The sequence below is a fragment of the Vulpes vulpes genome, chromosome 16, assembly GCF_048418805.1.
Source record: "Vulpes vulpes isolate BD-2025 chromosome 16, VulVul3, whole genome shotgun sequence".
Taxonomy (NCBI): domain Eukaryota; kingdom Metazoa; phylum Chordata; class Mammalia; order Carnivora; family Canidae; genus Vulpes; species Vulpes vulpes.
This window is the reverse complement of record NC_132795.1, coordinates 16,246,310-16,267,919: the sequence shown is the minus strand read 5'-3', so window position 1 is coordinate 16,267,919 and position 21,610 is coordinate 16,246,310. Positions and strand designations below refer to the sequence as shown.

General features: G+C 42.0%; 3 protein-coding genes and 2 non-coding genes across 14 annotated transcripts in view; 3 read left to right on the top strand and 2 right to left on the bottom strand.

The window, feature by feature from the left end:
- NDUFS1 (NADH:ubiquinone oxidoreductase core subunit S1) overlaps positions 1 to 2,809 on the bottom strand; it is a 32,523-nt gene extending 29,714 nt beyond the window's left edge. The window contains exon 1 of one of the 2 annotated variants that reach the window (XM_026002487.2): positions 2,385 to 2,809. The gene's annotated coding sequence lies outside the window, so the exon portion shown is untranslated. Of the gene's footprint in view, positions 1 to 2,223; positions 2,357 to 2,384 lie in introns of those variants that run through there. The other variant, XM_072742133.1, reaches the window with a different exon arrangement.
- Positions 2,810 to 2,986: 177 nt separating this feature from the next.
- On the top strand, positions 2,987 to 5,829 carry EEF1B2 (eukaryotic translation elongation factor 1 beta 2). Its single transcript, XM_026002489.2, has 6 exons — positions 2,987 to 3,121; positions 3,523 to 3,645; positions 4,281 to 4,407; positions 4,679 to 4,745; positions 5,394 to 5,519; positions 5,629 to 5,829. The coding sequence occupies exons 1-6, from the start codon at positions 3,042 to 3,044 to the stop codon at positions 5,781 to 5,783; spliced, it is 678 nt and encodes a 225-aa protein (XP_025858274.1). The 5' UTR covers positions 2,987 to 3,041; the 3' UTR covers positions 5,784 to 5,829.
- Positions 4,524 to 4,601, top strand: LOC112922958 (small nucleolar RNA SNORD51). Its single transcript, XR_003235567.1, has one exon. It is a non-coding gene; the product is annotated as a small nucleolar RNA SNORD51 (small nucleolar RNA).
- LOC112922959 (small nucleolar RNA SNORA41) lies at positions 4,892 to 5,024 on the top strand. Its single transcript, XR_003235568.1, has one exon. It is a non-coding gene; the product is annotated as a small nucleolar RNA SNORA41 (small nucleolar RNA).
- An 8,762-nt stretch (positions 5,830 to 14,591) lies between the features above and the next one.
- Positions 14,592 to 21,610, bottom strand: part of CMKLR2 (chemerin chemokine-like receptor 2) — a 53,086-nt gene continuing 46,067 nt past the window's right edge. For all 9 annotated transcript variants that reach the window (XM_026002481.2, XM_026002484.2, XM_026002483.2 and 6 more), the window contains one exon: positions 14,592 to 16,855. In XM_026002481.2, the coding sequence (XP_025858266.1) occupies positions 15,760 to 16,827 (1,068 nt within the window). In that variant the 5' untranslated portion in view covers positions 16,828 to 16,855 and the 3' untranslated portion in view covers positions 14,592 to 15,759. The remainder of the gene's footprint in view (positions 16,856 to 21,610) is intronic.

Genomic DNA, 21,610 nt, shown 5'->3' with positions numbered 1-21,610 from the left:
GCAATTATATGTCTGTTCTACCCTCTCTATTATGGACTTCTTGAATATTTCTGTCTTCAGTGCCTATTTCCAAGGCTGGTACACAGTAAGCTCTAAAACAGTGATTCTCAAACCAGGGACAGTTTTGTTTCCCAGGGAACATCTGGCAACATTGGGACCCACTATGGTCACAACTAGGGGAAAGGTACTATAGCATCTAGAGGGTAGAGGCCAGGGTGCTGCAAAACATCCTACAAAGCATAGGATGGTCTCCCATAATAAAAGTTTGTTGAATTACTAGAAGAAATTGGAGTGAATTATGTAACACCAATTAAAGATATACACAAGCAGAAAGCAAAGTTATCTGAACAGTTTTTATACATTCACTTGATCATAAGGGCTAAGTACTGAACTTTTTTTGTCCACTCACTTGATCAAATGGGCTAAGCAACTAAATTATAATTTTTCACTTGAAACTTCTAAAAATGGACATGTGATCATAATTTATCAACATAATGACTTTCAAAGGTCAAAAGAGTAGAAGATAGTACCTATATCTAACTTTTAAGCATGAAATTTCACATACCTATTATAGAAAAGGTATAATTAAAAACTTCATTAATTCACTTTAGTTAATTCATAAAATTCATTAATTCAGAACTTGTAATACTGAATTTGCACACATGAATTCTAACACCCACTACTGAGTAATTTTTTTGGTAAATCAGAGTTTCTGCTTCCTCACCTATAGATAAGAAAAAAATAATAATTCCTAGGCTGTGTTATTAGTAGGAGTGCAATAAATGTCAACTAAATCTGAATTCAATTCAGACAGTACTAGCCACTGAAATCAAAGTCCTCTTCCTTGGTACTCCCCCTTTGTGTACAGCCCACATTGTGCATATAGCTTTATTATTCCACCTACTAAATTATAGATTAGTAACCAATTTTAGTACCTACTAAAGTGTAAGCTCCTTGAAAAGAAATGGTGCAATTTGGTCATTTCCCTTTTCTGAAGACCTAGCCCTTGTAAAAATAACCATCAAATAATCTTACCACCAAGTTCCAAAATGAGTACCATCCGCCTTACTAAATTCTGTCCATGATATAAAGGTAAATCTGAGTTTGCTGAATTAGAGTAATGAGAAACTGAAAATCGATCAATATTTCATACAACAATGTAAACACTTTATTATTTTGTCTCCAATACAGGAAAAAGGTATTGCCCACTTTAGTTAGGAAATCAACCAGAATTAGGTTGTCTCTTGAAAATCCAGCATCAAACGGAAGAGTGCATTACCCCAATAGATGACAGTTTTCCAAAACTTTCCTTCATCAGCCCATCTTAAATTTCCTAACCTACTCCCCAGGCATATCATCCATTTTATTCTTCTTCGTGGACTCATTTCTAATTTATAACAGACGTAAAATAACTGTCTGCTATATGAGTTATATCTCAAATCTCTGCCAGAAATTTCCACTTTCCTCAAAAAGCGCAGGCCTCTGACAGCCTCATAACACCCTGCACCATGCTGTTTGGTGGGGGGGGGGGGGGGGGGGGAGGAGAACGTTCCCTAACGAAACAACTTGGATGTTTATTCATGTTTATTCATCAGAAACAGTTCACAGATCGAGTCCCACGTCGGGCTCCTTGCATGGAGCCTGTTTCTCCCTCTGCCTGTGTCTCTGCCTCAATCTCTCTCTCTGTGTGTCTCTCATGAATAAATAAAATCTTTAAAAAAAAAAAAAAAAGAAACTTCACATTTTCAATGCTCTCCCATCATTCTGGAGCAGAGCCGGGTCTAATCCACGGTCTTACGGTACATGTTAGAGCCCCACACGGCTGAACAACGTAGCTAGGTCATCTGCAGTGCGACCTTGGGCAAAGTTTTTAAATATCATTTTCCTCAGTTTCCCCACCAGGGAAAGGAATAAAAAAATAACTACCCAAATAACTCAATGGACAAAAATGAAAAAACAAACAAACAAAAAAATCCCCAGACCCATGGACGGCTGCTAAGGCAACGGCGGCCAAGGTGCTGGATTGTGTGTGTTAACTTGGGAAACCGCTGCCCTGAGGCCTAAGTCACTTGACAGAAGTCCTCTCCCGGGAACGTCCTGCGTCTCCCTTGCAGAACGAAGGTCACTCCCACGCCTGCCTCCGCGCCCGCGGCCCCAGGGCCCCCAGGCTCTCCACCTGCCTTCCGCCCCAAGAGACCAGAGACCGCGGCCAACGGCGCTCACCTGCCGGCCCCGGGGGGTCCCGGAGGAGGCGGGCTGGGACGCGGCGCCCAGTCAAGGACAAGAGTAGGAGTCGCCGCCTGGCCTACAAGAAACCGTCTCGTCAAGAAGTCAACTCCTGTGGCAAGAGGCACCTCAGCCTTCTCCCGCAACCACGACCTCACCTTCTCGGCGGAGCCGCCAAAGCCGCTCTGCAGAACCGCCGCACCTTCCCAGCCCCCTCAGAGGCCCGATTGCTTATTCAACATGGCGTCCTCGGCAAACAGCCCGCCGGCCCTGGAGAACGGGAAGCCAGGAGGGACCAGAAACCTCAGATTCGAGAATTTCCCGCTTAGCGCGAGTTGGGCAATTTCCGGCAGCCGGACGGGGGGGCGGGGCGGAGGCCGGAGGCGGGAGGCGGGAGAGACGGTTGGGAACCGCAGTTCCGCCGGAAGTGGTCGGGCGCCTGAGGCCGAGCGTCTTCGGTCACCTCCGGCGCTTCGAGGGGCGGTTCCTGTAGTGTTCCGGAGCCGCGGAGGTACTAGTTTAAGGAATACTCTTTTTATTAGCTTATTTCTAAACACAAAGAAAGGCCGCTGGATAATTTGTGCGCCGTTCAATGCGGAGCTTCCGAGTTTTACGTGGAGGAATGAGGCTATTAGAGGACGTTGACCCTTAACCTTTGACCCCGTGCGGCAGAGGGAAACGCCTCCGTCTCTATATAAGGCGTTTTCCGGCCTTTTGCGGCCCTTTTTTCCTCTCCTCCCTCTTAGCGCTGCGCGCCGGGTGCCTCCCCTCTTCTCTTCCTTCGCTGTCGCCCGGTTCTTGGAGCCGCAGACGCTATGGGTTTCGGAGACCTGAAAAGCCCCGCCGGCCTCCAGGTGCTCAACGACTACCTAGCGGACAAGAGCTACATCGAGGGGTGAGGACGGGCCCGGGCTGGAGCCGGGCTGGGCCGGCCACGTGGCGCGGCCTCGGGCGCCGCTGGGGGCCGAGGGCTTCCAAGGGCGCCTTCTTTGCGTTGACTGGATTCCGCCCCCTTTTCCGCGTGTTCCCTCGGCCCGTGGACGTAAGCCCGTAGGTCTCCGTCAGAGATGCGAGCTCTGAGGTCCACGACGTGGCAGGGATTCCTCGGGAGAGGGCGGAAAACCAAACACATGGCCCCCGATCCTGAGTTTAGCGTCGAGAATAAATCACCTTAGGTTGCCCAGTGGCAAATGGGCCAGCTCCCAGCGCCCAGCTTGGTGGCCGTGGCGTGTGTCATTTACGTGCGGGTGGCTGTAGCCCCTCCCCTCAGGGCGTGTGTGACTTGCCTCCCCGCAGGTACGTGCCGTCACAAGCGGACGTGGCAGTGTTTGAAGCAGTCTCCGGCCCCCCGCCTGCCGACTTGTATCATGCCCTGCGTTGGTACAATCACATCAAGTCTTACGAGAAGGAAAAGGCCAGGTAAAGTGACCTGTGTGTTTACCTGAAGGACAGGAGGCTTCCTAAGCTTCAGGTCAGGATCTTTCACGTGACAAAATTGGACCCAGGCTACGTGAGTTTTGTTGGGGTGATGTAAGCTGAACTGGCTCTGGGACTTGAGAAGGCCGAGAGACTGAAGTCCTGCATTTTTTCACAGAACACGTAGAACCTGGACCACAGCAATTCAACTTTTCCCCACACTGCCCTGACACTGTGCCCGGACCCTGACCTGGGGGGCCCGCGTCCGGGGTGAGAGGGGTGGCTCATTGATTCAGTCCTTGGCCATTCTTCTGAAACTGCCAACAAGGGTGGAAGTTTGGGGAAGTGGACTCCAGTTCACTAAGAATGGAACTGAGCATACTTAATCTCAAACAGAAATACTCATACTGAAAGAGTAAATCATAGTGAGTATCGAACGTAATGTCTCACATGCTGCTAATGTTTGTTGGGTGAGGAGTTAAACGCACAACAGTATTTACCTGGGAGTGTTTACGGGCAAATTCTTAGTACCTAAGGGCTCTTTGGATAGTGATGGAAACAAGTTCTCGTGTACTGTCTGAGAGTTTACCAGGGTAGTGGTGGTTGAACTTAAGTTTTGTTTTGTTTTTTTCCCCAAGCCTTCCAGGAGTGAAGAAAGCTTTGGGCAAGTATGGCCCTGCTAATGTGGAAGACACCACAGGAAGTGGAGCTACAGATAGTAAAGACGATGATGATATTGATCTCTTCGGATCTGATGACGAGGAGGTATGGCATAAGTTGGTGTGTAGATCGATGAGCTTAATCATAGGCTTTGTGGTGAAATTGCCTGGATTTGAATTCTGGTTTCACCCACTTCATTACTTGACTTATAAAAATTCTCACTGGTTATATGATGAATAAAATCAAATCACCATCTTTCGGCTGAGCTCCTGATGGATTTGCTTTTTCTGATAAAACTGGTCTTTGTTGTGATGGATTCATTAGCTTAAAGCTGAGGAACAACTGTCTTTGTGAAACACTCTATTTTTCTTTATAGGAAAGTGAAGAAGCAAAGAGGCTAAGAGAGGAACGCCTTGCACAGTATGAGTCAAAGAAAGCCAAAAGTAGGTCATTTTTTTAAAAATTTGTGCTGCTTTAATTTCATTTCATAATTGAGTAATCTTTTGAAGCTTGATTCCCAAAGTAATTGCCTCCGCATCGTTGACTAGTTCAGTATTTAAAAATCTGTGTACGTAGTTTTTCATAAAACTTCCACAGCTACTGGTCTGCAGCTGTTCTTACAGTAGCAGTTGTGGCATTCCTCTGTGGGAAAGAAACTGTTATGCAATTAAACACCTCTTTCTTAGCACAACGGAAAGTGGGCATATGAGTAACAAACATAAGTTGTATTCTGTAGTTTTGTTTGGGATGATCCATTAAGTTTTGAGATGATCCATTAAAAAACATTAAGATTTTATTTTTTTTTTTAAATTTTTTTTTTAAATCTTTATTTATGATAGTCACAGAGAGAGAGAGAGAGAGAGGCAGAGACACAGGCAGAGGGAGAAGCAGGCTCCATGCACCGGGAGCCCGATGTGGGATTCGATCCCGGGTCTCCAGGATCGCGCCCTGGGCCAAAGGCAGGCGCCAAACCGCTGCGCCACCCAGGGATCCCAAAAACATTAAGATTTTAAGGGTGTCTTCAACTAAAGTGAAAAAACCTCACTGGGTGTCTGAATAATGTTGCTTGTACCTTTTTACCTTTTTTTTAGAACCTGCACTTGTTGCCAAGTCTTCTATATTACTAGATGTGAAACCTTGGGACGATGAGACAGATATGGCAAAATTAGAGGAGTGCGTCCGAAGCATTCAGGCAGATGGCTTGGTCTGGGGCTCTTGTGAGTTCAATCTTTGCTTTTTGAAAGTGACATCTGGAAGTTGCACAGTTAAAATGTTGCCAATCAATAGGGCTTTGCTAACTAAAATTTTTCTTAACGTTCTTTTCAGCTAAACTAGTTCCAGTGGGATATGGAATTAAAAAACTTCAAATACAGTGTGTAGTGGAAGATGATAAAGTTGGAACAGATATGCTGGAGGAGCGGATCACTGCTTTTGAGGACTATGTGCAGTCCATGGACGTGGCTGCTTTTAATAAGATCTAAAATTACATCGTAGATCATTGTCCTTAAATAAAAGCTTAAAAGACAACCCTTGGCTCTTGACTCTTACATAGGGTAGTTTTTATATTCCATTATGAAGGAAGAAATTCAATGGATATATAATTCACAAAAAATATAAATTTGGGTTAGCATTTTTGTATTTAGCCCAAAAGGGAGGACAGATATCTTTCTAAATACTATGAATTCAGATAGTTGTTGAGATTTTATGAATGGATAAATAGAAATGGACTCAATCTTCATGTTTTCTGCTGTCAGTGTACAGGGATTTTTTTTAAGATTTTTTTATTCATAGAGACGCAGAGACACAGGGAGAGGGAGAAGCAGGCACCATGGCAGAGAGCCTGACGTGGGACTCAATCCAGGGTCTCCAGGATCACACCCTGGGCTGCAGGCAGCGCTAAACCACTGTGCCACCGGGACTGCCCAGTGTACAGGAATATTGCTTTTACCATAGTATTGCAAATTTCCCATTTGTTTTATTTTTTTAAGATTTTATTTATTCATGAGAGATAGAGGCAGAGGGAAAAGCAGGCTCCATGCAGGGATCCCCACGCGGGACTCCATCCCGGGTCTCCAGGATCACACCCTGAGCTGAAAGCGGCGCTAAACTGCTGAGCCACCCGGGCTGCCCTCATATTTGTTTTAAATAGAAATTAGATGAACTTCACTTGTAGAAACTGTGGATTCAGAATTTCAACTAGATTTTTAGTCCTGTAGATTTGCAATGGTTCAGACCTTGGGCTTTTTGCAAGGAGTAATAACCTGGGCTGGTTTTCCTTGATGGGAATATTAGGGAGTACCTTAATGATGAAAAATGGGTCTATACATGTAAAATGTGTAAGACCCTACTGGCCACAGTGAATGTCCTTCGTTGGCTGGAAATAGATGGCCCAATAACTGAAGTAATTTGTAGTTATATAGGATCTTCAAGTTGAGTGTTTCTCCATACTGAAAAACCACACAATTAAAAATCCTACTTGAGGGCAGCTCAGGTGGCTCAGCGGTTTAGCGCCGTCTTCAGCCCAGGTTGTAATCCTGGAGACCCAGGATGGAGTCCCGCGTGGGGATCCCTGCATGGAGCCTGCTGTTCCCTCTGCCTCTATCTCTCATGAATAAAAGTCTTTTAAAAAAATAAAAATCCTATCTGAGAGCAATACAGTATGGAATGGGGTGTGTGACCTCACTAAGGGACACCAAAGCCCAAAGGAGGGAAGTAAAGGAAGGATTCCCAAAGTTTGTTAAAAATTAACCATTTGTTAAGGCAAATCTTGAAAATTAAACATCATGCCTTGTTTACTGTAAAGGGAGAAATCTGTTTTAAGATTTTTTTTATCTCAGAGCACAAGTAGGAGGAAGAGGCTTACCACTGAGCAGAAAGCCCAATGATGGGCCTGATCCCAGGACTCTAGGATCATGACCTGAGCCAAAGGCAGATGCCCAACTGACTGAGCCACCCAGGTATCTCCCAATTTTTTTTTTCTAAAGGTTTTATTTGATGAAGAAGCACAAGCAGGGATGCTTGGGTGGCTCAGCGGTTAAGTGCCTGCCTTCAGCCCACAGGGCGTAATCCTGGAGTCCCAGGATCAAGTCCCACATCAGGCTCCCTGTGTGGAGCCTGCTTCTCCCTCTGCCTATGTCTCTGCCTCTCTCTGTGTCTCTCAAGAATAAATAAAAATCTTTAAAAAAAACACACACGTAAGCAGGGGGAGCGGCTGAGGGAGAAGCAGACCCTGCTGAGTAGGGAGCCTGTTGTGGGGCTCCATCCCAGGACTCCAGGATCGTCACTGAGCCAAAAGCAGATGCTTAACTGAGCCATCCAGGTGCCCCTAATTTTTTTAAGATTTTATTTATTCATGATAGGCAGAGACAGGCGGAGGGAGAAGCAGGCTCCCTGTGGGGAGCCTGATGTAGGATTCGATTCCAGAACCCTGGGATCACAACCTTAGCCAAAGGAAGATGCTCAACTAGCCACCCAGGTGCCCCGAGGCACCCCTAAATTTTTTTGAGAGAGCACAAGCAGTGGGGAGGGGCAGAGGGAGAAACAGACTCCCCATTGAGCAAGGAGCCCCACATGGGCCTTGATCCCAGGACCCTGTAATGACTGAGCCAAAGGCATTTGCTTAACCAATTGAGCCACTCAGGTGCCCTGATAGCTTGTTTTGTGTTTTTGATAATGATTTTTCAGTAGCACTGTGTCATGGGAAGGAGGTTGTACAGGTAATTGATTCCAAAGCTGTGGTTCATAAGCCTGGCTTGTGTGGAGGTGAGGACTGATTGGGACATTTTACTTGTATTTGGATATCAGTATATTGGATATCATTGTATTTGGATTACTTGTATATTGGATATCATTACTTGTATTATTACTTGTATATTGGATATCATTGTATTTGGATATTACTCCCTACTGGAGTAAAGGGTCTTCCATAAAAAAGGAGTGTTGCAGGTAAGTAGGTGAGGGCAGCTTTTGTTTTTAAGTAGTCTCCACACCAAAGTGTGGAATGCAATGAAAGTCTTGAACTCAAGACCCTAGATCAAGATCTAAACCAAAATGAAGGTTGGAGGCTTAACTCGTTGAGCCACTCAGGCACCTCGGGAATTAATGACTTCTAAAAGTCTTATTTTGTGTTCTCAGATTAATCTGTAGACCAGAGATTAAATGATTTGTTTGAGATCAGAATTTTCCTAGCCAAACCCGGCAGTGCTATTCTTTTCCTCTCGATCTGATTTTCTTTATTTGGGAGACAACCCTAAATATGGGAAATTGTTTAGATTCTAAAGAAATATATTTAATCAGTACACCGATTTTGAAGGAAGAAGTAGGTAGGTACCTATAGTAGGTACTGATGACAACGTTCATCTTCACTAAGCAGTGTTTCCAACGTCATGAGAAAATTTCCAGTTGTCAGTGTCATGTGAGCCAGCAGAGGGCAGCACTTCACTTTCTGTAGAACCAGAGCCTAAGGATTCTGGAAATGTTGCCATGGAAAGATCGAGAGGTAGCAACCAGCGAATAGTAGCCCCAAATCATACACAATCATCATGTTAAAGGCATTGGGCACTAAATAGCTGGAAGAAGTATTAACAAAATGATAAAAACTAATGATTAAAAATACGGTTAAAAGTAAAAGGAGTTAAAAAATTTAGAGTGGACGTTTCAAACCACAGCTGTCTTGTAAATCTTAAAATGATAAATGAAGCATGTGACTTTAAAAATCTTGACCCCACAGCCTCACATAAATATATTTAGTGATACCTTTTAATTTTATATTAAAAAAATAAGATAATACAGTAACACAGTTCAAAGCAAGAAGTTAAACAGTGAAGTCTGCCCTCCCTACCCCAGGCCTCCTGTTTCCCTACATGAAAGCAACCAACGTCAACAGATTCTTAGGTCTTTCCCAACTAGTGTGAGATCATGGATGGAGTAATTGTAGCATACAATGAAAACTGTTTTGTACCTTTTATTTTGTCCATGAAAACAGACTTGGATGTCTTAGAAATTATATCTTGAATATTCCATGTCAGTACTTATAAAGCGTTCTCGTTTTCTAACAATTACATAATCCATTATCTCATATCTTATTTAACCATTCTATTTATTGGAGCTTCAGATTGCCTTTTCGTTTTCTGCTGTTCTAAGCAATGCTCACATTTGCATGTATACTGAATAACTTGTTTTCGAACCAATGGGCTCAGAAAGCCTAGGTAGACATAGAGAAAGATTTTTTGGTTTGTGTCAGGCTTTGGAGTATTAAGAAAAGATAAAAGGCCACCTTTTTTTTGTATGCCTCATAAGTGATTACAGTGCCTCAGACTGCAGTTATTTTTCATATTTGGCATCCATAACACAAGGCTGGGAACAGTGTGGGAATTAAAAATGATTCATTCAGTGTCACTATGTTAGATGCTATAAAAATACAAAAGAAGAGTCAAGAAAATTACAATAGGGTGGTGGCTCAAACACACATAAAATTGTTAAAAATTAGTCATTTTGTGATTAAGCAAGTAATCCAAAAGTACAGAGCATTAGGGAAGGCTAGAATTGAAGAAAAAATTTTTTGGAGAAGCTGGGAATTGAGCTGGATGGACCTCGATCAGTGATTTGTTTAAATAAAAAAAAAAAAAAACAGTATTTCAGGAGGGGATTAAAAAGGAATAAGAATAGACAAAGAGACATTTATGAGGCAATTAGATGTATTGGGCTGGATTTTGCAGTGTCTGTTTGGGATTAGATAGGGTGGGGCCAGGTTGCACACCCAGGCCGGCTCCTTCTGTGAGGGCAGTGTGGGAGGTGGGGGACAGCCTTGAAGGTTTCAGAGCCAGAGAATGACAAAGGCAGACAGCTCTGACCTGGAGGTCGTGTGGATGGAAGCATGCAAATAAACGGACTGTTAGAATCCTAACATGAATGGAAACTGCTAAATTATGGCATATGTACTCCATGAAATATTTTATAAACAATATAATTAAAAAGTGACAGACTATAGCAATATTGAAAAATGTTGGAGTTTTTTCCCTATTATGAAAAGATAAGCTTATGGACAAAGACCAATACAAAAGGAGTTGCATTCATGTTTTGGGATCTATGTGTATTTTTTTTTCACCCAAACAAGTACAATTTGGCAATGGCAATTATTGTCCTTAGAAGAAAAAATATATATATACGCCTCATACACAGTCCTTTTGTTGTTGTTGTTAAGATTTCATTTATTTATTCGTGAGAGACACAGAGAGAGAGGGGCAGAGACATAGGCAGAGGGAGAAGCAGGCTCCCTATGGGGAGCCCGATGCGGAACTCAGTCCCAGGACCCTGGGATCATGCATGACCTGAGCCAAAGGCAGATGCTCAAACACTGAGCCACCCAGGTACCCCCACACTGTCCATTTCGAACCCCATTATAAGCTATGAGATAAATAAAGCAGACACTGTTATCACCATTTATAGATGAGGAATCTAAACTCTGAAAGATGACTTGCCCGATGATTCACCTAGTGAGAGAGGAACTGAAACCCACGTCCTTGGCCAGGTAATGTGTTGGCAATTGAATGAAGAAACTTCTTCATCCGTGCTTTTAGACGATTTAATCCTATTTCATCGGTGTAACCCTTGCTTCATACCCTCAATTAGTGAGAGTGAGAAGATAGAGTCACCTAAGGGTAAATTGAAAATGGAAATTGAGACAGATAAACACATTCATTACATGCCCTGTATGGATGATAATAGTTGCATTTAAGAAGTGCCCCAATTGAGCATCTGTTGTTCAGAATGCCATTGGCCTGCATAGCTTTTAATAAAGTAAAAACCAAAGGAAAATGTTCATGGACTTCTTAAATTCATTCCCAAAAGAACTGTTCTATGTAAGAATACTGAAGAACTAGGGATTACTATTCAAGCCAGACACCAACTTGGGAATCTTCTATCCTCACTCCATCCTAGAAAATGGGACCTTTCTTTTTTTTTTTTTTTTAACTACATTTCTGTTCATAATCTGTGTTTGTACATTTGCCCTTATTTCCTCATCTGCACTTGTTAAATTGTAGTCATTCTTCGAGATGCACTTCAAATACATCTTCCAAGAAATCTTTTATTCTGCTTCTTGCCCTTTGCAACCTCCAGGCACATATTCTTGGATAGCACTTATAGAGACAGAGAGGCAGAGACACAAGCAGAGAGAGAAGCAGGCTCCATGCAGGGAGCCTGATGTGGGACATGATCCCGGGTCTCCAGGATCACACCCTAGAACAAAGGCAGGCACTTAACCGCTGAGCCACCCAGGCGTCTTTTTTTTTTTTTTTTTTTTTAAGATTTTATTTATTTATTCATGAGAAATATATATAGAGAGAGAAACAGACACAGGCAGAGGGAGAAGCAGGCTCCATGCAGGGACCCCGATGTGGGACTCGATCCCGGGTCTCCAGGATCACGTCCTGGGCTGAAGGTGGCACCAAACCACTGAGCCACCCAGGCTGCCCGACTATCTCGTTTTAAAGTTCTCTGTGTAGCTACCTTATTGTTCCTATGAAATTTTGCGTTCATCCAAGAGGAGAGGATTTAACATTTACTAGGTCAGAAGATGCCAAGAATTTCACGGATGAATACCAGCTAATATTGATCAAGTTATTTCAAGAGCTAAGTACTCCTCTAAGTGCTTTACCACATCGCCTCATTTAATTTCTACAACAGCCCCATGTAGCAGGTCCTACTATTCTTATCCTTGCAAATGGGAGAGACAGGTCTAGAAAATTTAATTTATGTAGCCAATGGCAGAGCCCTGTGTTTTTTTTTTTTTTTAAGATTTTATTTATATATTAGAGACACAGAGAGAGAGACAGAGACAAAGGGAGATGCAGGCTCCATGCAAGGAGCCCGACCCGGACTCTATCCGGGTTTCCAGGATCAGGCCCTGGGCTGAAGGTGGCGCTAAGCCGCTGAGCGACCCAGGCTGTCCAATTTAGCAGACGGCAGAGCCCTATGATGTGTTGGAGCCTTAATTCAAACTCAGATACTGAGACATCTAACATCTGGAACTTGCCCTCTTTAAAGAGCTGCTTTCCATTGAAAATGCAGGTCTATCTCATCATGTCTGTGCCCCAGTCCCTGAGAGCCTGGGATTCTTTGCTCTCCTGCCAGCTGGGCACTGAGCTCCCTCACTTCCTTTCCCTTTTTATTTTTATTTTTATTTTTATTTTTTATTTTTATTTATGATAGTCACACACAGAGAGAGAGAGAGAGAGGCAGAGACATAGGTAGAGGGAGAAGCAGGCTCCATGCACCGGGAGCCCGGGATCGTGCCCTGGGCCAAAGGCAGGCGCCAAACCGCTGCACCACCCAGGGATCCCCTCACTTCCTTTCCTAATTGTTCCAATGCCTGTCCTGTCTTCTAGCCTCTGTCCTTATACTCATTCATCCTGCTCTTAATCATAAGACCCCCTGGAAAGCCCCACTCACCAGATTCCAACTGCCAAGGGAGAAGACTTAGAGTCCCCAGTCCTAGGTCCAATGCTACTCTTTGGATCTTCCCTCAAACTGAGAATTAAACATTAACTCCTGTCTCTGCCCATAAGTACTTGTACTGGTTGCTACTTTTCAGTAGCAGATTTGTTACATCCCCACTATCAACTATTTTAAAAACCACTGAAACTAAGGTTTTTAGCCCAAGGTCTAAGGACTCTCTGATATTTTATTTAAAGCATGTTTAAAAAAAAAAAAAAAGCATGTTTCTAGAGAGGAGTCGCATCACATGCAACTCACGTCTTGATCTTGGGGTTGTGAGTTTGAGCTCCACTTTTGGGCATAGAAACTGCTTTAAAAAAAAACATATTTGTAGGGAAAGGACTTGTAACTTTCCTTAGATTCTCAAATGAATTCAAGTTCTCTAAGACCTTTGTAAACCTTCTGTAAAGCATTTTTTTTTTTTTTTTTGGAGATTCCACTCCTCATATCAAACATTAATACATACTGAAAGCCCATCTTAAATATAAGTTTTTATATAATTATGTAACATTTCATTTGACTAATTGACATAAAGGTATATTTTATAGATGTGTAATGAAGTACTTATTAATTTTGACTTTTAAAGTTTCCCTTTTTTGTATTCTAGAGCCAATCATATTTTTTTTAAAGATCTCAAATATTTTCATAGGCCCTTGGTAAACTCCTGCTTACTAGGTGGTAACACCACCTCCTCCATCGTTTTCTTCTGCCCTTGGTTGCTTAATCCCCTTCCTGCTCCTCAGCCTTCCACTTTCTCCCACAGCCTTGACAATCTCTCCATTTGCTGAAACTAAGGATGAGCCTGAGGAATTCTCTTTGTCTTCAATCCTCCAGCTTTTCTCCTGATCCTGGGAAATCAGGGCTTGTCCCTTGAAGGTGACAAGGAACCTTCAGAGTGGAATATCTGAAACCCCAATGTTAGAGGGGACAGACACTCACAATGAGCCTTTCTCTTCATGAATTCCCTCCATACTGGTATGGCACAAATCAAGAAATTTGGGAATGAAAGAAGTTTGGGATATGCTGTGTTATGCCACATATTTGGGGGGAATAACTTCCAAAACTAGATCTGATTTTTGCATGGGCTACCAGTAAAGAACATAGACAATAAGTGATCCAAGATTAGCATTTCCAAAAGCTGAAAGATGAAATAAAAAAGGATACTGACTCAAGAAATAACACAGCTCCCCTCCCAACTTTCAAAATTAAAATCAACAAATTATGGAAAATTAAATGTTTTTTAAAATTACAGTGAGTAGCAGAGTCTGTAGTCATAAAAGATAAAGGTACCAGCAGAGACAAGGGACAGGAACAGGATTTTAGGAAATCCCAAAAGCAAGAAACCCCAATGTTTCTTCCCTTCTGTACCGGGGGTTATCTCTTCTCTCCGAACAATCTACACTTTCCTTGGCTTTCTTATGGCACTGACTACTGTCCATCTCATTTTAGCATTGTTTTTATGCAGGTTTAATCTCTAGACTTTCTAAACCATTAAGTGCCATATGCATCTGTATACCCCTTAGACACTCGTCTATTTGCTAAAGGAATAAGTGAATATGGGCAGCCCGGGTGGCTCAGCGGTTTAGGGCCACCTTCAGCCCAGGATCGAGTCCCACGTCGGGCTCCCTGCATGGAGCCTACTTCTCCCTCTGCCTGTGTCTCTGCCTCTGTGTGTGTGTGTGTCTCTCATGAATAAATAAATAAAATCTTAAAAAAAAAAAAAAAGGAATAAATGAATAGAGGTCAAAATACCATTACAGTCTAAAATGCAACAGACTTGCACTATGAAGAGGTTACTGACTTAAAAGTATACTTTATTGGTCTTGTACTGGTGTCTACATCAATATAGTTATAGGAATAGAAGATAGAAATATATCAATGCCATACATGCTTTCTTTTTCTGAAATCATTCTGAGATTGGGCTGGCCTATCTACTATCTAGATGTCAGTGTTTTATGTTTACCCAGAATTTTCCAAAAACAGTATTTATAATGATATCATGAAGGATTAAAGATAGGAGCATATCTCCATTGGCTCCATTGGTGGGGTCTACGTCACCTCCCCTTGAACCTGAGCTGGCCTGTGACCGCTTTGACCAAGAGAGTACAGTGGATGTTATACTGCGTCAGGGGCAGGCATAGGCCTTAAGAGTACTAAAAATGTCCACTTTGGTCTCCTAGAGACTTAAACTGCCATATAAGAAGTCTGGCTACCCTGAGCTGCCATACTGGAAGAGCTGTGTGAAGAAAAAAAAAGAGAAGGGATAGTAAGGCAGAGGAGACAAGCTGTTCCAAAACCCAAGCCATTTGGGTCATCCCAGTCCAGCTGATGCTTCAGACTTTATGAAGCAGAGAGATGAACCTCCCTTCTGTGCCTTGTTTGAATTTCTGACTCAGAATTGTGAAATATTATAATAATGCATTGTCATTCTAAGCAACTAGATTCTGGGACACTTCATAAAGCATTAATAGTTCATTAATAGTTCACAATGTTTTAAACTACCATAATCGACTATTACTTTAATTTATAAATGTATATACATAGATTTCATGAAATAAAGAAATTAAGTACATGTTGCATTTTAAAAATATATCTAATAGGTTACTAGTGCAAAATTAAAGTGAGCTTTGGCATGTATGTTAACATTTTTGAAATGAATTAATCATATTTAGCATTAAGATTTAGGACTTCAAAGTCATTAAGATTAAAAAAATAATAACTGATATTGCATCAACAGTAGTGACTAATCCACAATGGTATAATTAGCAAGAGTGATAGATAATTTGCAGGCGAACAAATGAAGATCTTTCCTAAGTTCTATACCCACACAAAAATGTAATGTCACTAAACTGATTAACAAACAGAGATTGTTGGTACTGTCCCTTGGAACCAAATAACCTGAAAGCATTTGTCAGGGAACCCACACAAAAACCTTATACTGATTTGTGGAAGAATAATAATTCACTGAGCTGTTTCCAGGAGACACAGGTTCTTGGTCTCAGAGTTCCTGAGCTGTTCACTCACTGTGCCAGAACAGCTGACCTCCCACAGTGTGTGCTTTAGTATTTCAGCAACTGAGGCCCGGAAGCGAGTTTGGAACTTCTTACTAATTAGGACATAAAGGATGGGGTTCAAACAACTATTGAGGAATGCCAAGCCAGTGGAGAGGGGGATGCCGGCCTGAAGCACCTGGTGGAAATGGCTATTGTGGTGGATTGTGAGCTCCCAAATGCTAAACAGGTGATAAGGAGTCCAGCAAATCAAAAAGGCCATGACCACAGCTAGGATGGTCCAGAAATGCTTACTGGAGACCAGGATGCTTCGCTTCCTCACCTTGAAGATGAGACACAAGTAGCAAATGCTCATTGCTAGCAAGGGGAAGAGGTACCCAACAATAAATTTCACCCAGGTCAGAACATGGTGCCTCATCAAGGTAAGGTCAGGATCATGCTCATGGAAATTGTTATAACAAAGAGTGTGGTTATTGAACTCCAGAGTGTCCCGGAAGTATAGAGCAGGACCACCCATTAGAGAGGCCAAAAACCAAATGAATATAATAACAATCAGGGAGTTCTTCAGGGTTCGGTGTCGATGAGATACAACAGGATGGATCAAGTGGATATAGCGGTCCAGGCTGATCACTGTAAGGAAAAACACACTAGCAAACATGTTCAACTGGGCAATAAAGGAATTGGCCTTGCACAGCCAGATGCCAAAGGGCCAGTGGAAATTCATGGCCACATAGGATATGTACAGAGGTAGGAAGAGAAGAAAAATGAAATCTGCAATAGCCAGATTGAGGAACCAGAGAGTGGTGACAGTCTTCTTCCACTTGAACCCCGTGAACCAAATGACAATGGCATTTCCTGGAATGCCCAGAATAAATGCTAAACAGTATAACACCAGGGAGACCCAATGAACTGCTCCCACGTGGCCTTTCTCCTCCAAATCAGACTCTGAGGAGTAATATTCCAGAGTATAGGAATAGTTCTCGAACTCTTCAAATAATCTTTCCTCTAGATCTTCCATGACCTTGTCAAGTGGAGAATGAGGATATCTATAGAAGCAAATTTAAAAAGAAAGAAAACTTTTAAAAGAAGAGGAAACATTTGGTGAATAAAGAACATGTGGATAAAAATACTTCATCTGATGTACTGGATGTAAATAGTATAATTTTTGGTAAGGTTTTTTATTATATTCTAGGCATCCACATCTTGGTGTACCTCAGTTTTGCTCTCATTACTCTCAAATCCAGGAGACCTCATTTTTGCAAAGTATTCAGTAAGTGCTGAATTAAACCAATTAACTCTACAGGTACAATTCCACTATCTGTAATGCTAAAGGCCTGACTAGAGAAAATCTACGATTCAATAGGCATTTAGTAGGCTCTGACTCTGCATTATTATTTTATGGAAGATACAAAAGAAAACAGGTGAATACTTAGGTGGTGATGATTCAAAGCCTTTCAAAGTCAGTTATACTGTGACTTCCTGAGCTCTAGATGAGAGTTCCCACTGCTTCATCAATCCACCCATCCAGATGTCACAGGCAAGTACTAGAGATTTTGACATACTATTTTGTACCCATGAATGGTGTGGTTTGATTCTATATTTATGAATGCAAATATGTTCATAAGAATTACATAAGTATGGAAGGCTTTTTAACCAAAAAAGTATCTTTTGGAGTAAAATTGATTATGACCTTTTAATTTTGGTATCAATTTTCTATAGAATGCCACTAAGCTTTATTTAAATTTTTATTTTATTGAAATTCCTTTGTTTCAAATTAATTCAGATTATCTTCTACATTCACAACAAAATGTGATCTATTAATCAGTTTTATTTTATTCTTGCCCATGCCCAATTATCTATTATAATTTCACCCAAAGTTAAGTTTTCTTTCGTGGCCTTTTATTCCCTCCTATCAAGACCAGTTTTTCTGGGTTAAGAAGAGGTAAAAGTCATTTTTACAATCAAAACAAATTTACTAGGTACAATTTTAACTACATCAATTTTATTTTGTGTTATTTCTGTTTGTTAGTATTCAAAATGAAGAAGAAAGGAGATGAATAATTGTATTCATTTCATGGAGCTACAATAATTACTGGGGCAAACATAAGATATGGGATTATAGTAGGGTTAGAATGAAGAGGTCAAAATATCTAATGTTGCTCAGAGACAGCTCATATTCTGTTCTATTAACATTGAATTCATCATCCTATCTCAAATTGTTTGAGGAATCTGGCAGGACATAATTAAAAAATAAAAGCAATTCATTAGCATCCTCCCAATCCCAGGCCCAGTCACCTTCTCTTTATTTTTCAATATTCAGCTTAAATGCCACCTTTTCCTGGAAATATTTCCTGACAATACCTTCTTCCAGATAATTATACTATTATTATAAATAATAGCCAATGTTATTGAGAATTATCTTGGTGCCAGGCATAAATGGTCTAATTTGATCCTTATGAAAATCTTATAAAGTAGGGATGCCTGGGTGGCTCAGTGGTTGAGCAACAGCCTTTGGCTCAGGTCGTGATCTCAGGGTCCTGGGATTGAGTCCCGCATCAGGCTCACCATGGGGAGCCTGCTTCTCCCTCTGCCTGTGTCTCTGCCTCTTTTTCTGTGTCTCTCAAGAATGAATAAATAAAAATGTTTTTAAAAAAATGAAGTAGGTAAGTAGTACTATTATTATTCCCATTTATAAGAAAGGACACTGAAGTTTGCAGAAGCTTAGTGACTTGTTCAGGATAACACAACCTCTAACTGAAGAGTTAGGATTTCAACTCAAACCTGTTGGACCGAGAGCCTGAGTTCTTAGCTACTGTGACATTGTTATGATATTAGACCCTTACTGTACTTAATACACAAAATTGTCATTCATTTATCTTTCATTTCTGTCCTATCAAACTCTTAACTCCTTGAGAACAATGGCTGTCATCTCTGAATCACAGGTGCCTAGAACAAGTCGCAACATATCACATGGGCTGAATAAATGATTGGCCCTGCTACAAATCCTGTTCAGAACCAAATGTAATAGAGTTTGTGAGTTCACCCCTAAGTCACTGTCACTGCCAGAATCTCTCTGACCTTGACCCACAGTTCCATCCCCGATCTTGGCTTTTTTCTTGACACCAAGTGTTTTCCTTCATGTATCCTATTCAGTGAGCAAGAATTGGCTTCTTCCTTCCTTCCTTTCTTTCTTCCTTCCTTCCTTCCTCCCTCCCTCCCTCCCTCCCTTCCTTCTTATTTTATTTATTTATTTATTTATTTATTTATTTATTTATTTATTTGACAGAGAGAAAGTGAGCACAAGCAAGGGGGGGGTGGCAGACAGAGGGAAAAGCGGGCTCCCCACTGAGCAAGGAGCCCATTGTGGGGCTCGATCCCAGGACCCGGGAATCATGACCTGAGCCAAAGGCAGATGCTTAACCCACTGAAGCACCCAGGCGCCCTGACTCCCTTCTTTCTGACCTTTTCTTGCAGGTCTGACCTTACTCTGCCCACTGCTCTTGGTGGCTGACGCTCCCCAATGTCGTATCTTTTCTAGCCCAGTGTTTAATTCCCTGTCTCCATTTTCTGCCTATCTACTGGGACACCCTTCCTTCTTGGTGCCTATGACCTTTCAGGCTATTAGGAATGCTGAAACCTTAAGCAATAAAGTAGAAGGAACCTCATTCTTAAATACAGAGAGCCAGTGGAAGACCCCTAATCCCACTACAAGCATTTCCTCACCAAAAGTCAGAAGTCTCCCCCTTCTAATGCCATTACTGCCCCTGCTGGGCCAAAATGATCACAGGGCATCCTGAAGGAAACCAACCACCTCTCTTCCCAGTTCTCTTGGTTAGGGTGGGGAAGACGAGTCCTCAAGAGATGAGTGATCTAGCTCGTCCGTTTCAGAATCCCTTCAAACAGAAAACTCTGTATCAGAGAGGTCCCCAATCTTCCAGAAAGCAGATGAGTTGATTAGACAGAAGGTCCAGTTAGTTCAAGCTTGGAGAACTATCTTCAAGAGTTGCTGAATGCTGCCCAGCTGAAATCTTCACAGGAAATATAACCTAGGAATTCCCCTGTGACTTAAAGCAGATGTTTCTGTGTGGTGGCGATGGTAAGGGATATGGGTAGGATGGAGAAAAGAGAAGTGAGGTAGAATTCAGCAACCCCTAAGTCCTTGGACAGACACAGTTAACCCTAAAGGACATATTCTTGTTTAATTATTATACCTTGTTTATATGTTGCTTTACAGTTTATTGGCACCTGCGGATCTAAGCAAGTTTCCAGATCTCACATCTACCTACATATCTAGAGACCAACTATATTAGTTTTATAGAGCTGACATGACAAAGTGCTCTAAGCTTAAAATTTTTAAACAACAGAAATTTATTGTCTCATAGTCTGGAGGCTAGAAGTCTGAAGTCAGTAGGGAGAGTGGTTTCCTTCTGAGGGAGGTCTGTGAGGGAGAACCTGTCCCATGCCTCTTCCCTCGCTTCTGGTGATTTGCTAGCAAACTTTGGCCTTTCTTGGCTTGTACCTGTGTCACCCTAATCTTCGCCTTCATCACCGCCTGGTGTCTTTGTGTCCAAATTTCCCCCTTCTATAAGGACACGAGTTATACTGGATTACAACCCACCCTCATGATCTTTTTTAAACTTGATGACCTCTGTAAAAACCCTAATTCCAAAAAAGATCACATTGTGAGATACTGGGAGTTAAGATTTCAACATATCCTTCTGAGGGGGGCACAATTTGACCCAGAACTGGTAACCACCATTTCCAAAGTATAATCATTCATTCAACACTTAGTTAGCAAGTGCCTACATTTCTCAGGTACTATTCTTAATTGTGCTTCTTCACTAAATGAGAGAATTATTTCTTCCCTCTTAGATTTTAGATTCTAGCAAGAGGAGACAGTAAAAATTAAAAAAAAACATAAAAAAGCAAATTACATAGTGTGTTGAAAGATGGGAAGTGCTAAGGAGAAACTGGGGGCAGGAGAGAACAGAATAAAGGGAAAAGGAAAGGTGATTCTAATTCTCAGTAAGGTGGACAGAGAAGACTCATTGGGAAAATGGCAACCACAAAGCCTCAGGGAGGTAAGGGAATTAGTTAGATGGATAATTATAGGCAATATTATAGGCAAGAATCTTCTGGGCAGAGGAACAGCCAATGCCTTATGGCAGACTGCTTCTAACATATTCCAGAAATAGTAAAAAGATGCCAGTATGAATAGGCAGTAGAATAGGGAGAGCAAAGTGAACAAGGGGAAGAGTAGAAGAAAAGAAGCAACAAGGATATGTGTGGGAGGCCATTGTAGGACTCTGGCTTTGTAGACATTTATAGACCATTGAAGGACTCTGGCTTTTACTCTAAGGGAAATGGGCTGCCACTGAAGGATTCTGAGCAGAGGAGAAAAGTAGTCTGTTTCTATTATGGAATGAATCCCTCTTTCTATGTTGAGAATGGACTGTTTTGGGTAGTGGTGGTGGTGGTAATGGCAGTGACAGTGGGGCAAGCAAGTATAGAAGCAGCAAGACCAATTAGATTATTGGAATAATCCCAGCCAGAAGTGAGGGTGGCTTGGATCAGAGTGGTAGCAAAATTAATGAGAAAGGAATGAATTTGGGGCACCTGGGTGGCTCATGCAGTTGAGCATCTGCCTCTTGATTCCAACTCAGGTTGTGATCTCAGAGTCATGGGATTGAGCCCTTGGTTGGGCTCTGTGCTAAGCGTGGAGTCTGCTGGAGATTCTCTCCCTCTCCCCCCCCCCCCCACTCACATGCATGCATGTACGTTCTCTCTCAAATAAATCAATA

Coding starts and splice junctions, on each gene's coding strand:
- EEF1B2 (XM_026002489.2), top strand. CDS start 3,042: ATGGGTTTCGGAGACCTGAAAAGCCCCGCCGGCCTCCAGGTGCTCAAC. Junction 3,122..3,522: donor GACAAGAGCTACATCGAGGG/GTGAGGACGGGC, acceptor GCCTCCCCGCAG/GTACGTGCCGTCACAAGCGG. Junction 3,646..4,280: donor TACGAGAAGGAAAAGGCCAG/GTAAAGTGACCT, acceptor TTTTTCCCCAAG/CCTTCCAGGAGTGAAGAAAG.